The sequence below is a fragment of the Jaculus jaculus genome, chromosome 14 (genome assembly GCF_020740685.1).
Source record: "Jaculus jaculus isolate mJacJac1 chromosome 14, mJacJac1.mat.Y.cur, whole genome shotgun sequence".
Taxonomy (NCBI): domain Eukaryota; kingdom Metazoa; phylum Chordata; class Mammalia; order Rodentia; family Dipodidae; genus Jaculus; species Jaculus jaculus.
The window spans coordinates 46,031,016-46,047,533 of NC_059115.1; the positions used below are offsets into that span (position 1 = coordinate 46,031,016).

The 16,518-nt window shown below is 42.7% G+C and overlaps 1 protein-coding gene across 1 annotated transcript in view; it reads left to right on the top strand.

Annotated features, from left to right (window-relative positions):
* The window catches only part of Pdzrn3 (PDZ domain containing ring finger 3), a 254,184-nt gene that overhangs the window by 14,585 nt on the left and 223,081 nt on the right, over nt 1–16,518 (top strand). Inside the window, exons 2-3 of the mRNA XM_045133627.1 lie at nt 3,539–3,625; nt 12,168–12,275. Coding sequence (XP_044989562.1) covers nt 3,539–3,625; nt 12,168–12,275 — 195 coding nt within the window. The remainder of the gene's footprint in view (nt 1–3,538; nt 3,626–12,167; nt 12,276–16,518) is intronic.

Below are 16,518 nucleotides of genomic sequence, written 5' to 3' on the forward strand. Positions count from 1 at the left end.
CACACTACATTTTGTTTTACTCCCTACCGTCAGCATCCAAGGGGGGATCTTCTGCACACTGATGTAGTGCCGTGACTCAGTCCTGTGAGGAGTGCAGCCACCTGAAGCAGGGGCTATCCCTGGTGGACAGCACACTAGTTCAAGGTGATTGTAGAAACCAAGACCATCTCGTTCTTCTCAGTGAGCACAGCTGGCAAGGAGGTGGCAAAGATTCTTTCCACATTGCTATTGGGCTGAGGAATGTTGTGTTTTGGAATCGTCTCACTAATCACTTGAGAGGGTTCCTGAAGGCCGCAGTTAGCCTTAGATGTCTCTGGGTACCTTGGATTATATTGTTTAGAGATAAGTAGTAGTACATTAAAAATAATTGGAATTTTGTTCTGACTTCAGTCTCCTGGGTAAGATCTGCTGAGTTCTTTCAAAGCATCAACATTGGAAGTACCTGGGACAGGGCCTACAGCGTTGCAGACTTATGTGGTATTACCTTCCACATTCTACATGGAAAGAAAGCAGTATGGGAGAGGAATTAAAGGCTGGGAATATAGTTCATTTGGGACAGTGTTTGCCTCACAAGCATGAAAGCATGAATTGGGTTTCCAGTACCCATGTAAAAATGCCAGGCATGTGCCTAAAAGCTGAGCACTGGGGAAGCAGAGACAAGAAGGTCCATAGAACTCTTTATGTAATTAGGCAAATCCCAGCCCAGTTAGAAACACTGTTTCAAAAAAGGTGAATGGCTCCTGATGAGTGACACCTGAGGTTGTCCTCTGTCCTCCACATGCATGTCTGCACGCACGTCGGCATGCATATACAAGCACATATATGTGTACCTACACATTACACACACACACAGAGACATAATGTCTAGAATTGGAGGTCGTAGAGTTAAATACCAACTCAACCTACTAGCTTGTTGACAAGGGGCAGGTTATGGACAATCTTCTGCCTGTATCAAGAAGATGGTCATGGTATAAGTTTATAAGACTGGTCAGATTAATGAATGAAATAAAGCACTTACATATTTAGTATAATTTCTGGAATACAGCAAACAACCTAGAAAAAAATGCTAGCTGTTCCCATTGATAATATAGCGTGTTTCTTTACTTTCTCTCCCCTCCCTTCCCTCCCTCCCTCTCTCTCTTCCTTCCTCCCCCCTTCTCTTAAGTTAGCATTTCTTCCTTCCTGTCTCTTCCCTCCCTTCCTTCTTTATTCATGATTATCACACAATAGATTTGGAGCTAGTCTTTGTCAGGCTAAAGCCATCTGCCTTGGATTAGTATGTGACTATACTGTTTCTATCACTGATTAGTTATGAAAGCCATGCATGTAAGATATGAAAGATAACCCATTGAAGTTCCCATGTATTTCTAACTTTTCACCCCTCTCACAAAGCAAGATAAGAAATGGACTTAGTAAGTTTTCCAGTGTCCAAGGCAGAAAGATAAAAAGTGTTGCTTGTTTGGGAGACATCATGTTTATGTCTCAGGGCTACGGGGTTGATTCTACATTTTTATTCTTTTACATCAGTAAAATCCATGGCCTTTATCATTCTTCAAATTTGTTGTAAAGGTTGTGGTAACACTTGCTGATATTTTGGATGTGGCTATTTTATGTACTTTTTGTTAAAATTAGGCTGTAAAGAGACTGCCAGTTTTTCTCAGACAGTGACAGGGTGGAGACTGGCTTCACTTTTCTATCACAGTTATATATTCTATATTTGGAATAACGACTTCAGAATGAATGCTGTGTTGTTCTTATAGGTTATTTCACCAGAAATTGAATGCCTTTTTCTAATGAAAAATTGGCTTGTTTTGTGTTGTGGTTTTGTGAGATAGTCTCGCTCTGTTAGTGCTGGCTGGCTTTGAACTCACTATGTAAACCAGCCCGGCGTCAAACTTGTGGCCATCCCCTTGCATCTGTCTCCAGAATGCTGGATTATAAGTAAATACTACCACACCAGGTCTGAACTATCATTTTTGTCGTCATTTTGTAATGAATGGTTAGGCTTACATGAAAATTTTGAGAATATATTTGATTCAGCCACGTTCTAAGAAGTCATAAGAACAGCTGCAGTTCCTAAGTCACAATTCTGTGTGGTGAGCCCCAGTTGTCTTAAATAATCAGGGGAGGTGTTTTTCTGGCCACATATGGAAAAAGAGTCACATAGCAGTAAAGAAGCAGGGCTCTGGCATATTTGGGGCAGTGCAGCAGCTTTCCTTGGCCAGTGGGTGATGTGGTCAGAGTTGTTTCCCTGCCACACAAATGATGCTATTTTTTCCCCCTGGAAGTCACTGAGGCTTGTTTGGGTGGCAGAATGAGGTCTATTTTATAATGAACTCCAGTGTTGATTTTTATACCGCTTATTTAGAACTATCTCCTTTTTGGAAAAAAAACACATTTTTTTTAAATTTTTTTGTTCATTTTTTATTTATTTATTTGAGAGCGACAGACACAGACAGAAAGACAGATAGAGGGAGAGGGAGAGAATGGGTGCGCCAGGGCTTCCAGCCACTGCAAACGAACTCCAGACATGTGCTCCCCCTTGTGCATCTGGCTAACGTGGGACGTGGGGAACCGAGCCTCGAACCAGGGTCCTTAGGCTTCAACAGGCAAGTGCTTAACCACTAAGCCATCTCTACAGCCCAAAAAACACATTTTAATAGTACCGTCTTTAAGCAGAATATATAGGCAAAACAAATGCAAGTTTATGGTCAGCCCATGTAAGGTTTTGCATCTAGTTCATCTAAACATTTAGAAAGCGTGTTTATGAGCTGAATGCATATGATGGTTTGTATGTGAGGTGGAGTCTGTTTGTAATTCCTCTTCAGTTACTTGAGGATGTTAGTAGAGGTGCCCTGCCATCTCTGTCCTGTATAGTCAGAAGTGTGACCTGGCTGCGTGATGTCTGCTTGTTGGACTTACAGGGTTTCATGCTGACCAACCCTCCACAGAGTATTTTGTGTTAAAGGACAGGCAGGACTTTGACAACATCCCCTCCCCCCTTGCAGTATGATTCAGGGCCTTCTGTTTTCTCTCCACATTCACATCTGACTTTTCTGACACCATTTTCTCTGCAAGTCTCCCAAACAGAGATGACTATTGATGGGGTTGCATGTGCTCACACTTCCGAGAGGGTTGCCATTTGACCCTCTCAGGATGTGGCTTGAATGCTGCTGTTCAGAACACAGAGAGGAGCTGTCTAGACAGCCAGTGCCCATCGGGCCAGCCAGAAGAGCACTGCATTCGTAGACCAGGGAGTCATTAGTTGCAGATGCTCATGGGCTCTGTCTGGACACCTCCAGACATTCTTCTGTGGTCACCCCAGGCCTAGATGGTATCCAGGCATGTTTGCAATGTCCTTCAGGCAGGACGGAATTTCGGATTGGATTCAAAATGTTTCCATGGGTAAACTTCGCAAGAGATAAAGATTTATAAACCGATTAGTACAGTAGTCCCAAGTCCTATTAGATAGAAAACAAATGTCTCCCCTCAATTTCCTATTTGTAAATCAACACTTGAACTCATTTGTTCCCTGCAGGGTGAAGAAACAAAAAGCCTGACTCTTGTCCTGCATCGGGACTCTGGCTCCCTGGGATTCAATATTATCGGTGGCCGGCCCTGTGTGGTATGTGACTAACTACAATATGTTTCTCCTTTCCCAAGGATGGCTGGAAGAGAGGTCAAGGTTGGGAACTGAGGAGGATTGGAGACCTTGCTGACTTCATTCTGCTCTCTGTAACTAGAGCTCATTGTGTGTCTGATGTCTTCAACCTAAGGAACATGCATGTTGTTGTGGCCTCCTGAAACGCCATGTCTCAGTAATGCAACAGCTTTCCCAAACTGTTTACCTTAGGGGTACATTGCTGGCTGTGTAGTGTCGTATAGTGTCTGGCTGAATGAAATTGTCCGTGATGAGTGCAGATAGAAATGAGTAACCAGGACTGGGGAGGTGGCTCAGTAGGTAAAGTGAACTATGAAGACCTGGGTTCAGATGTCCAACACCCTTACAAAATGCCAAGCATGGCAGCACGTGCTTGTAATTCAAGAAATGGGGAGGTAGAGACAGGGAGTCTGTGGGTCTCATTAGCTAGTCTAGATAAATCATTGATCTCCAGGTTCAAGGAGAGACCCTGTCTTGAAAAGGTAGACTGAGGAAGACACTGGACATATGTCTCTGGCCTCTACACATGTACACACCACTCCCACACATGTGTGTACAGACAATAATACAGACAACTCATGCATACCACACATTTTTTTAAAAAAAAAAAAAGCAGAAAGATAAAGAGGGGATGAGTAACCAGACACTTCCTGACTAAGCTGGAGTATGGGCTCCCAGGCTGGATAGAAGATAATGTGTTCTGCTTGTCCCCTCATCTTAACTGTCCTACTTACAGGTTGTGGCATCCCTTCCTCTTTTTCTTCCCATAGTGGCTCTCTGGACAGCCCATTCTTCTGAGAACATCTTCTAGAAAGAAGAGGGCAAGTGTCCTCTGCAGCTTAGCATGAGGGAAGTGTCTGCACCCGGGTTCTGGACAGGAGCCCAGAATATGTTTCAAGGTCTTGCCTTTCAGGGGGAAGGAGGTGAATGTGCGCTCTCCCTTGTGTTCTTCCACTGTCTGTTTCTCCATTTACCAGGTAAAAATAGTCAATGGGAAAGTAGTCAGAAATGGATTTTCTTGTTCAACAAATAAATACTGAACACAGTCATTTGCTTCGAGATGAGAAGTTCCATGGAGACCAGGAGACAGGGGCCTACAGTGTTGTAGTGCATGTCCTGGTTGGAATGCCAGGCCAAAAACAGTTGCTGTGGTATAGACTGTGAAAGGTACAGTTGAGGAAAGACATGGAGGGGTCAAAGCAAAAAGTAGTGGTGCCAGAAGATGATGCCAGCCATCCAGATTTGAGGGACATTTGACCCACTCTCCTGGAGCTCCAATCTTTACGGAGGACTGATGGGGTCAGACAGGACTACCTTGCTGGCCTTGCTAAATACCAGCATCCAGTTAGATGCCCTGGGGATGAGTTAACTAGGAGGAAGAGGTGTCCATCCTGGGGACAAGACCACTGTAGCTCAGTTCTGAAGGATGTATAAGGACTTTTCTTGATCAAAGAAGCATCTTAAATTATTTTTTAATTAAAATTTTTTGTTTATATATTTATTTAAGAGTGACAGACAGAGAAAGAGGCAGATAGAGACAGACAGAGAATGGGCACGCCAGGGCTTCCAACCACTGCAAATAAACCCCAGATGCGTACGCCCCCTTGTGCATCTGGCTAACGTGGGTCCTGGGTAATCGAGCCTTGAACCGGGGTCCTTAGGCTTCACAGGCAAGCGCTTAACCACAAAGCCATCTCTCCAGCCCGCATCTTAAATTTTTGAGACAGTATCTTACTATGTAACCCAGGCTGGCCTTGAACTCGTAACCTTTCTGCCTCAGCCTCCTGACTGCTGATATTATACATATGCACCCCCACACCCAGCATCAAGGACTCTGTCTTATCTATCTATCCCTTTACCTATCTGTCTATTGACACACATATATATGCATAGATATGTATGACATATAGTGGAATGTGCTTAACCACAAAAAATATGAACATATTTAGCTAGCTGTAAAATATCCATATTTATGTATTCATTGTTGAATTGTTATATGCCTGTAAGTTTCATACAAAAGGTAGGACTTGGGCTGGAGAGATGGCTTAGCAGTTAAGCCGCTTGTCTGCAAAGCTAAAGGACTCATGTTTGATTCCCATGTAAGCCAGATACACAAAGTGGCTCATGAATCTACAGTTCATTTGCAGCAGCTGAAGGTCCTAACATACCCATTCTCCCTCTCCCTTTCTATCTGCCTCTTTCTGTCTCTCAAATAAAATAAAATACATAAAGAGCTAGAACTTTAATGAAAATTAAAGTATGAGAATGATTATGATTAAGCCTTTCCAGCTCATTGTTTTCATATGTTTTTGAAAATGATTGGTGATCATTGAGCTAGAAACAGTAGACAGAGCTCACCCAGGGGTCAGAGATTTGGCAGCTCATATGAGTCCTGGAGTACAGACAGAGGTGGGATTTTAATGTAGCAGAGAGTGGTTAGAGTTGAGGGATGTGTGAGGAAGTACCCAGAAAGAGACCTAGTCTGGAGTTTGAAATGACTTGGGCAGACAGAGGCCAAACTATAGCTTCATTCAAAGGGAGAAACATGAAGAAATTTATGAAATTCCCTTAGCTTTTTGCAAAAGCCACAGTTTCAAACACCAAAGTTTTGCTGTATACAATGGTAGCTATGCTATACATGATGAGGGGTGGTAAAATGATGATCATTATCTGACTTGTGCAATAGTTTAAATGATGATGGGACAGTATGCATCTGAAGGTGCATCCCAAACCCAGGGAATGAGCTCACACGTTAGTGTGTCCCTCATTATCTCTGTGGAATTCTTCAGATATAACAATATGTGAGGTTGGCATATTTCTGTTTTTCCTTTTATCAGTTGGAGAAGATCCCCAGCTAGTGTCATTATGCTGTCTGATGTAGTCCTTGTACCCTGGGGCCAACATGCCCCAGATTTGTGAGGGGGAGAGGAAGCAAGGCAGGACTCAGTGTGTCTGTGTTTCACTCCAGTACACAATAGGAGATGTGGACCTATATTCTCCAATTTATCGAACACATGCTCATGGCTGGGAAGTAGCTCAGTGTATAGTGCTGGCCTGCCATGCCCTGGATTTGATCACAGCATAAAAAAGGGGAAAAAAGACAAAACAGGAAAGGGGGTAGGAAGGAAGAGAGGAAAAAAGTGAAAAAATGAATGAGAAAATATATTTGCTGGCTGCATAGCGCCAAGAGAAGACTTGCCCCTCCTGGAATTATCTTTGTAGCTATTATTCCTCCTCTGCCCATCTGTTGTGATCAGTTTTAAGAAACACAGTTTCAGTCCACTAAAACCCACTTCACTCCAGGGATGTTTTTCAGAGGCTGCTGTACCAGAAGCAGCCTGAACTGGGAAGACCTTTTCTCTGCCTGTGGTCTAACCACATCAGAGCCCATGTTTGCAAAATACTGGAGCGGGTACATGTGTCTGTGGCTGCTGACTGTCAAGACACCTATTATGTTAAGACTAGAGAGGAGGCTGGTTAATTTATACACCTTGCAGAGGTGGAGAGCCAGGTTTGCCTCCCCAATATGACATTTCTTGCTTATCCTTATCAAAAAACATGCTTCTGCTTGTCTTTCCTTAAAGAGTTGATATAAGTATAAGCCTGACCAGATTTACTTTTTTTTTTTTTTTTGGTGTGTGTATATACTACACATTCATGTGTGTTTACATGTGTGTGGGCACACATGTTTGGGTGTCTTCATTTGTTTTCACCTTATTTTCAGAGATAGTGTATCCAGTTGGAACCCAGTTCGCTAGCCAGCTTACCCTAAGGATCCCATTTCTCTGCATCCAAGCAATGACATTACAGGCCAGCTGCCACACTTGCTTGGCATTTACGTGTTTGCTGAGGATCTGAGCTCAGGTCCTCATACATGCATGGCAAGTGTTTTTCCACTGAGTTATCTCCCCAGCCCCTGACCTGTTTTTGTAGCTTCCCTAAGTTATTCCCTGTTGATGTGGTCTTACAAGAACAACGTGCATGAACTCCAGAGGAAAGTGTAATTCCACATACATGTGTTTGCTGTAGTGTTTTTAAGAGTGTCTTGATTAGCAGAAATTGCATATTAAAAGTCAAGCCTGCAAAACCTGGCGGATCACTGAGCATGTAGTAAAGAGCTAAGCGGAGCCACGGTGCACAAAAGTTAGTAGATGTAGAAAGCAGTAAGAATGATTCGTGCATTTCCCAAGGAATTCCTGTCAGATGTTTGGTTTGCTTGTGAAATAGCCTAGCCTGGAAGCTCCAACATGAGATCTGTTGTTGTGCCAGGTTATATGCAATGCTTTCAGCAAATTCCCCTCATCCACTCATTCCCGTGGCCTTAAAGAGGCGGTAGCCAGGCCACCAGGTCGCTGCATGCGATCTTAAGCTTAAGTCCACTTAAGCCTTTGGCAAGTGTACTTTATTTCCAGGTACCCCTGGGATGAAAACAAACCTTTTCATTTTTCTTTGACTCAAGCCAGGAAAAAGAAATAATTCCCAAGCCATATCAGGTCACCTTGATAAATAGCTCTGACATAGAATATGTTATGAGAAGAGCCAGATAAACTGTGAAGAAAGAGACAACTTTGAAGAGAAGAAAAATCTAGCTATCAAGAATGAGCTTAATCTGGTTTTCGTTGATTGTGTTATTTATTTATTTATTTATTTATTTATTTTTGGTGTTTTCTACATCCTACTCCCACCCTTCCTCATGGTCTTACTTAACCTGAATTCTGGGTTAGGTTTTGCTAGTTTCTTGTCTGGTTTTTACTTGAGCTTCCTGGGCTCCTTGAGAACAATTACTTATATCCAAGATAAATTTGGTAAAGCAAAGGAAAGCCAAAATCCCATCCCCTATCTCTTATTCTCCAGTCACAAAGATATTAGCATTTCTCTCTGGGATCAAGCTGCTCATAACTCCTTGGTGGGCTAATGAGACTTAGGGTTCTTGGACGAGAATGTCACACAGGCTGAACTGTGGTCACTTACATCCATTTGTGTTTTGAGAGTTTTCTCAAAGGGAAGCAGTAAGGTCCCAGTGTAAACCAAGCTCTGTTCCTTTTTAGTTGTATAGTGCTATGTGAGCCACTCAGCCTCTCCTAATGCCATGCTTTGTACCTGTGGGTAGGTGATAGCAGGGTTTCCCACTGTGGATGTTGTGAGGATAAAGAGAGGGGTAGGAAGAAAAAGAGAGTGAGAGGTATAGCAAGCATCACTTCATGTCCACAGCCTCCTGTGGTCTCAACAAAGAGAAAGTCATGCATCCTTGTGCTGATACCTACGATTCCCTGTGAGTAGTACTACTGGGACAGGTGCATGGTGAGGTTTCTTTCGGCAGGTGAAGGGTTACCAGTTAGTGCCTGAGAACGGTGCTGGTGTGCAGGGTGGAGATGCCCTGTGAGGAGCACTGACCTCACAAAACATCCAAGACCCTGCTGACTTCTCTTTCAAAAGCTGTTGATGGAACTCCTAAAGATACATCCCTGTCGTGTGGGGGTAAAGGGAGGTAGAAGTCAGGAAAATCACTTGATATTCATGATAGGTTAGGGCTTCTTTCTGATAAATAATAACAGAGGAGTGACATAGGAGTAGACACACCGAGACAGAAAGATATAGAGTGAGAGGCAGAGAAACAAAGACACGTAGGGACATACAGAGACACAATAAAAGGCATAGGGACTGACAGAGAGCTAGCAAAAGAGAGAATAAGAAAAAGACAAAGACAGACTTAGGAAGACAGAGAAAGAGCTGCACGGAGGGGGGAGAGGGAGAGAAGGGCTGCCGTATATTTTTCTCCTTGCCTCAGTTATGATGGTTGTCTTTGAAAATTGACCAGCTCAGCGTCATGCCTTTCCTTCCTTAGAATACGGGGTATTTTTATTTTTTCTTTCTTTTTTTTGCTATTCGAAGTGGAAAATTTTATATTTTTCTAGTTATTTTTGTGGTGTTTTGTTTTACATAGTGCTATTAAAATAGGCTGTTCTATAGCATTATGGGAAGGAATGTACCATGTGATGGATTTGGGATTTCATGAAGGCCCTGCACTTACTTGCCACATGAGTTTGCTTTATCATTCTTGACCTTTTGGGTAAGATCAGGCATGGCATCAGATGATTGTGTTTGGAGAGAACACATGCTTATGCCATTTGGTCTATAAACCCATCTGCTAATCACTAGAAATGTAATCCAAACACTTGGAAAGAGTTCATCTCAGTGCTGTTCAGAAAGAAGTTGGAGAACAAGCCAGGAGGGTTTTTATGAGCGTGTTGGAATCTTCTGGTTTTAAAAAATGAGCTGTCTTCTTTGCTGGAAAGTTTTTGTCCTGAGGTTTAGTTCAGAGATCTTCAAAGTCGTGGGTCTGAATTTATGAGGGTTGGAGCAGTGGTAGCCATGGGCCTCCAGGTATAAATCATAACAAAATGAGAATACCTGCTTTTACAACTAGATAAATAGGCACTGATATACATAACTATTCTCTGTGTGAGTGACCATGTAGGGAAACTGATGAAATATCAGTGCAAACTCTGGAGAGGGTAGGTTAGCCATGTTTACCAAATGTAAAAATTTGCTCAACAGCTCCAATTGCTAGGATCTGCCCTCATTGTAAACTAGCAAAATTATTTATTTTTTTAAACTTTTTATTGACAACTTCCATAATTATGCACAATAAACCATGATAAATCTTTCCCCTCCCCTATTTTCCCCTTCATTCACTCTTCATCATAGCCCTTCCCTCTCTCAATTAGTCTCTCTTTTATTTTGATGTCATCATCTTTTCTCCTGTTATGAGAGTCTTATCAAGGTAATGATAGGCACTGTGAGGTCCTGTATATTAAGGCCAATTTGTATCTGAATGATTGCATTGTAAGCAGTCCTACCCTTCCTTGGGCTCTTACATTCTTTCTTCCACCTCTTCCGCAGTGAACCCTGAGCCTTGGAGTGTGATAGAGATGTTTCACTGCTGAACATTCCTCTCACTTCTTCTCAGCACTGTGGTGACTTTTGGGCCATACGGATGGTCACCGCCATCTGAAAAGAGAAGCATCTCTAACCATAAGTGAGAAAAGCATTAATATATGGATAGGAATATTACGAAAAGCACTTACAGAGCATAATATATTCATTTAGCCAGACAAGAGCAGGTGTTACACTCCTAATGCTCATGACCTCCCCTGCCATAGAGTTTTGATTAGGTTTTCAATACCAGGCATGTGTTCCCTTCCATGGAGTGAGCCTCCAGTCCAATTAGAGAACAGTTGGCTGTTGCACCCATTGGCTCGTTTGGCCTGGCTGGCCAAACTTAAGGCTTGCAGTGTTCACTGTTGTTTATCTACACTGATGACTTCTCTCTCTCTCCCTTGGAGCTTAGTATAGCATAGCTTTTTCAAGTTTTCTGTCAGCTGGTCTACATAGAAGAAGTTTTCAGCTCAGCTCCAGCTTGAGTTCTCAGTGACCTTAGCAAAGTTATTTCTAAATGCAGATGGATGGGTATTGTCACACCACCATCTCCAATAGCAACAACCAGAAACAGTGCTCCCTTCCCATGTGCTCAGGTTCCACTGCTTCAGGAAGTCAGGCAATGGCCAGAAGGGTGGCTTAGTTCCATACCCAGCAACTTAGAAGAGTGGAAGATGGCTTGGCTGATGGCTCAGTGAGTTAAATCCTTGTCATACAAGCATGAGGACCTGTGTTTGGGTACCCTGCATCCGGATAAATGCCAGGTGGCTGTGGCAGCCTGCCTGTAATTCCAGCCCTGGGGAGTTGGAGGTAGGGCATCTCCAGGGCTAACTGGCTACCTAGATAAGCCAAATCTCTGAGCTCTGGGTTCAACTGCCTCAGTACATTGAGAACAATAGAGGAAGATACCCAACATCAACCTCTAGCCTCCAAGTGCATGCATAAACACATGTGCATACACCACACATGTTTATACAAAAGAAGAGTAGGAAGAGAGGCAGGTAGGAGAGGGAAGGGAAATAGACGAGAAAGAGGAGAGGTAAAAGGAGGAGAAGAGCACAGGAGAGACAAGCAGAAAGAAGATGGAGTAAGGGAGAGAGCAGTAGGTGTGAAGGAAAAGAAAAAAACAACAACGTAGGTGTGTGAGTAGTGGCAGATATTCAACACTGGTGGAGTTATAAGTGAGAGTCGAGGGACACAGGAGTGCATGTGGCCTAGTGACGTGTGTGCATGAGAAGGGAGGAGATCCCCCACTAGGGAGGTGATGTATTGAAGTAGTTCAGAAGGATGTAGATTCTCATAGAAGTTGAGTGGAGGGAGAAGGATTATGGTTTGAAGAATGCAAGCACCTACCATTTTCTGACTTTGGCACTGGTTTTGAATATTTTATCATGCAGATGAGTCCATTTCCATTTCAAGCAGAGCTTAGTGACAACAAGCAGCTTTTACCCTACTGCCACTTTGACAAGCCAGGGTCAGGGATTGCTATAAGAGTGCAAACTTATTTATTTTTTTTCCTGCCCAATTCCATGCCTAGCATTCATGCCTGTGTTTTTTTAACCCAAAGGACAATCAAGACGGATCGTCCAGTGAAGGCATCTTTGTATCCAAAATAGTTGACAGTGGGCCCGCAGCCAAGGACGGAGGCCTGCAAATTCATGACAGGATTATTGAGGTATGTGAACACTGGCCAGTGTCTGAGTGGGCTGCCTGCCATTCACCTTTGCCTGGCTCACAGAAGGATGTTTGGGAAAGGGGGCGCCTCACATGGGGACGGGTAGGCAGCAGCACACTTTGCTAGTCGTGTGAGACCAGAGTGGGTGTTGATTGGCTTCGTGTGAAGATTTTGTTAAGTGTGGAGGAACTGGATGACGAGTGGCAGGTTCATGCGTTGCCCTCTTCATGGGGTCCCACATCTGTTTCATGTGCTTCGGTTCCAGCTCTGCGCCGAAACCTTCAGAGGGCAGTGTGTTAGTTAGAACCAGATGCACAGCCCTTGTTGTACAAATTTTGTGAATCTAGACATATTGGGTGCAATCGTGTAGGCTCTGGAGTTTTTCTAGTGTCTTCTGAGCTCACAGCACATGATTTCCACACATATGTCACTTATTCTTTTCTCATCTTTGCTGCTGGCCTGTGGTCAGTCATATGATTTGATCCTCGTGACCTTCTGCAGGTCAGAATTGAGGTTAGGATCTACTCATGTCAGCAATAACCACTTTCTTTGTGACTATCCACCATCTTTTCAGTCTTCTCTATAGCAAGCTTGTAGGCCTGAGGAGATGGTGGTTAAAAGTATTTGCTCCTTAAACCTGACTACCAGAGTTCTGATTCCCAGAACCCATTAAAAAAAAAAAAAAACAGAATGGTACTCATATTTATGATCCCAACATAGCTATGGCAGTGGGAGGCAGAGTCAAGATAATCCTGATATTTACAGGTCAGCTAGTTTAGCATCTACAGCATCAAAAACAAGACTGTGTCTCAAACAAGCTAGAGGGAAGCCCAAGGAGAGGATGTTGTTCTCTGACCTCCACATGCGTATGGTAACAGATGTGTGCCCATGCATACAGATACCACACACACATGCACAAATCATTCTTTAAAATTAAGAAAGCAAGGAAACCTTCTGCAATGCATGTTTATAGATTTTCTTTGGTTGATGTTGATCCCAGCTTCCCTCTGCAGCTCTTTGGAACAGGCTTGCCCAGTATTCTGGGGTGGTTAAGTGGGAATGTTGCTTGTTATCTCTTCTATGGGCTCTTGTTGCAAAGTCTGATAAATACAACTTAGACTTTTGCTGGTAATTTGGATCAATCTTATTTCTCTCTTGATGAGTGCATGCATGAGCTAAATTTGTTCCATTTTGTATTAGGAAAACAGTAAATAAGAGATCCCAGGATGATATGCTAGCTCTCACAGGGAATTCACCCATAGCCATCACTGTAGCATTGTGTATGAAACAGGGACCCACAACACAGCCCTAATGCCAGGGATGCTTGGCAGTTCTCACACACTTGTGTAGCAGCTGTATTGCTTGAACATTCCTATAGCTCATTTCAAACCTTTGTGCTGTATGGGACATTGACTACAAGCTAAGTCATAGATGAAGCTTGCATCACTCACAGACATGTGACCACAGGCTTCTTATGGGAAATAGTCTGTCCAGAAGTAGAGATAGCATATCCTCACTTTTCTGGTCTCTTGGGGCCATTCTACAGTACTCAATGTGAATATGACTCAGGTGATTGATGTCCTCAGGAAAACAGTTCATTTGCCAAGGGTACATAGGGTGAGTTAAGGCATAGGGGTCTTTCTGAAAGTAAAGTGTAGCCACTTACACTTCTAAAGAATACTTGATTTTGTCTTATGGGACAATATTAATGTTGTCACATCCCCTTTGAGCTTTACAAGGGTCCTGTATTAGGTTTTTTTTTTTTTTCTGCTTTGTGTTTTGTCCTTCCCAGACTAAAGGAGTAGATTTTCCTTTCCTAAGAGCTCAAAAGTTTTACCATCTCTTTTGAACAAATATATTCTCTGAGACTATTGTTCAAAAAGATAAGTACAGCCTGTGTTGCCAAGGGTTTGGTGGAACAGCCAGTTTCTCGAAGTAATGGAATTTCATTGCTCTTATGTTTTGCAAATGAGAACTCTACAGCTGGGCAGGATTTTCTCTTGGCAGAGGATGACCTGTGTTTGAAATGTTCAGTACTGTTTCTGGGAAGTCACATTCCCCTTTTGGACAGTATGTAAAATATTAATCATGCCCCAGTGTTGAGATGGAAAGAGGAGCGATCACAATAGAGAAACGATACATGTGTAATTACAGTTGACATACCGTGCCCTCCTCAGTCAAATCCTAATCTCTTCTGACGTGACACAGTGATTCCCATGACTGAAAATATGTTCTGTGGTTCACCTCGTCTGTGTTGATGTTTATTATCAAGGGGTAGGACTCTGATTATGTATGTGTGTGTGTGTGTTTGTCTGTGTAAGGAGTCAGCCTTTCTGATTTTACACCCATCATCTCTCTTTTCAAGGCCATGAACAAGCTGCTAGCAGAACTTCACTGTCTTGAATTTTTCTTGCAAGTGGGCACTTGTATCAAATCCAGAGGCACATGGAGACTTGTCATTAGTGCAAGGGGACTGAGCTCTGCCTGGGGTCTGTTTTCTGAAACGAGAGCAGTGTCCTCAGCCACCACACAGTGAGAATCCCCCCCCCCATTTTATTACAGTGAGTGTTTTGCAGCACATCAAACACCGTCATGATGTGAGATGCACACACACATTCTGGATTGTGAAACATGAGCTCTGGTGGAAAAACAGAAGGTATTTTATAGTAGTTGTGCCACTCAGTTTGTAAATACTTGAACAAGGTAACTTTAGAAGGTATGTGATGCAGTCAGTCTCAGGCTTGAAGTTTTGTGTGGACATGACAAGAGGCACCAGCTGCAGGATGTCAGAGAGTGATGGTGACAGGGACCCAGAGACTGTGAGTGGCATCACCATGGTGCAAGTTTCCAGGGTTACTGTCAAGTTCTGCTGTAACAAAGTCCTGACTTCTTTTGATTTACATAGGAGTTGCATTTCTAGAAACTTGTGTATATGTGTGTATAGGTGTATGTGTTATGTGTACACATGTATCTGTGCTATAAAATGTACATTTGATAAAATATACATACTATAAAATTTATCATTCTGAATATTTTTATATGACAGTTCAATAGCATTAAGAATATTCATGGTGTTATAAAATCAATACCATCATCCATCTCTAGAACTTTTTATCTTCTATAATTGAAACTGTACCCATTAAATATTAAGCTCCACTCTCTTTGAACTCCTGGTTCCCACCATTCTGTTTCTAGATTCTGGGCATTTCATTTATGAGGGGAATCATGTAGCACTTCCTGACTAATTTCACTTGCCACAATGTCCTCAAGATCCATGTACATGGTGACACCTGTTATCTTTCCTTCCTCACCATAGCTGAGCAGCATTCTGTCCTGGGCTTATAGAGCATGTTTTCTTCATCCATTCACTAGCAGGCACATTGGTTCTTTCACTTTTGGCTGTCATGGAAAAAAAAATTGTCTGAACATTGGTTTACAACCTGTGTAAAAGTAAACTGCAGAAGAAATCCTTTGTGTTTATTTTGCACAATCAAGTTAGATTGTCGGGTAATTATACAAAGGTCATTTTGTCTTCAGGAATGTCTGGGCTGAAGGGTGGTATGTCAGTGCTGTGCTGAAGGCAGTGTCATTCTTCACTGCATGGACTTCAATGTACTTCAGGACTTCTGCCATCTCTAGTGTATATCCCAGTCCTTGTAATGATAACAACAAGAGAGTTCTAAAACTTTTTTACTTTTTTTTTACCCAGACCAGCTTTGGGGCCTGGGTGTATATGAACCAATCCTTCTGTGTCTTCATTTTTGCTGAGTTGGTCTGGGTAAAAAAAAAAGGTTGATAGGACCTTCCTTCCCAGGCTGTTCAGTTCAAAGGTAGGGTTATCCTGTTTTGTTTTGTTTTTTAGGGGTGAGGTGATATTCTGATACCCTTACGTCTCAGAATGGCATGCAAATTCATCTGATGAAACAATGTTTTTAAGAAATAGAGAAATCTGCTTTTTGTTTTAACTTTTTATTTTGATGTAATTTCAGGCTGACAAGCATGAATGTTTGCTCATTCGTTAGCCTGGATATTAGCAACGCTGTTGACTTTGTGCTTTTAATCTCACATATTTAACCTTAGTGCATCTCTCTCTCTCTCTCTCTCTCTCTCTCTCTCTCTCTCTCTCTCTCTCTCTCTCTGTGTGTGTGTGTGTGTGTGTGTGTGTGTGTGTGTGTGTATGTGTGTGGTCTTATGAGGTGTGTGCATTCATGCATGTGTGTGTGCACATGGGTAGTTAGAGTAC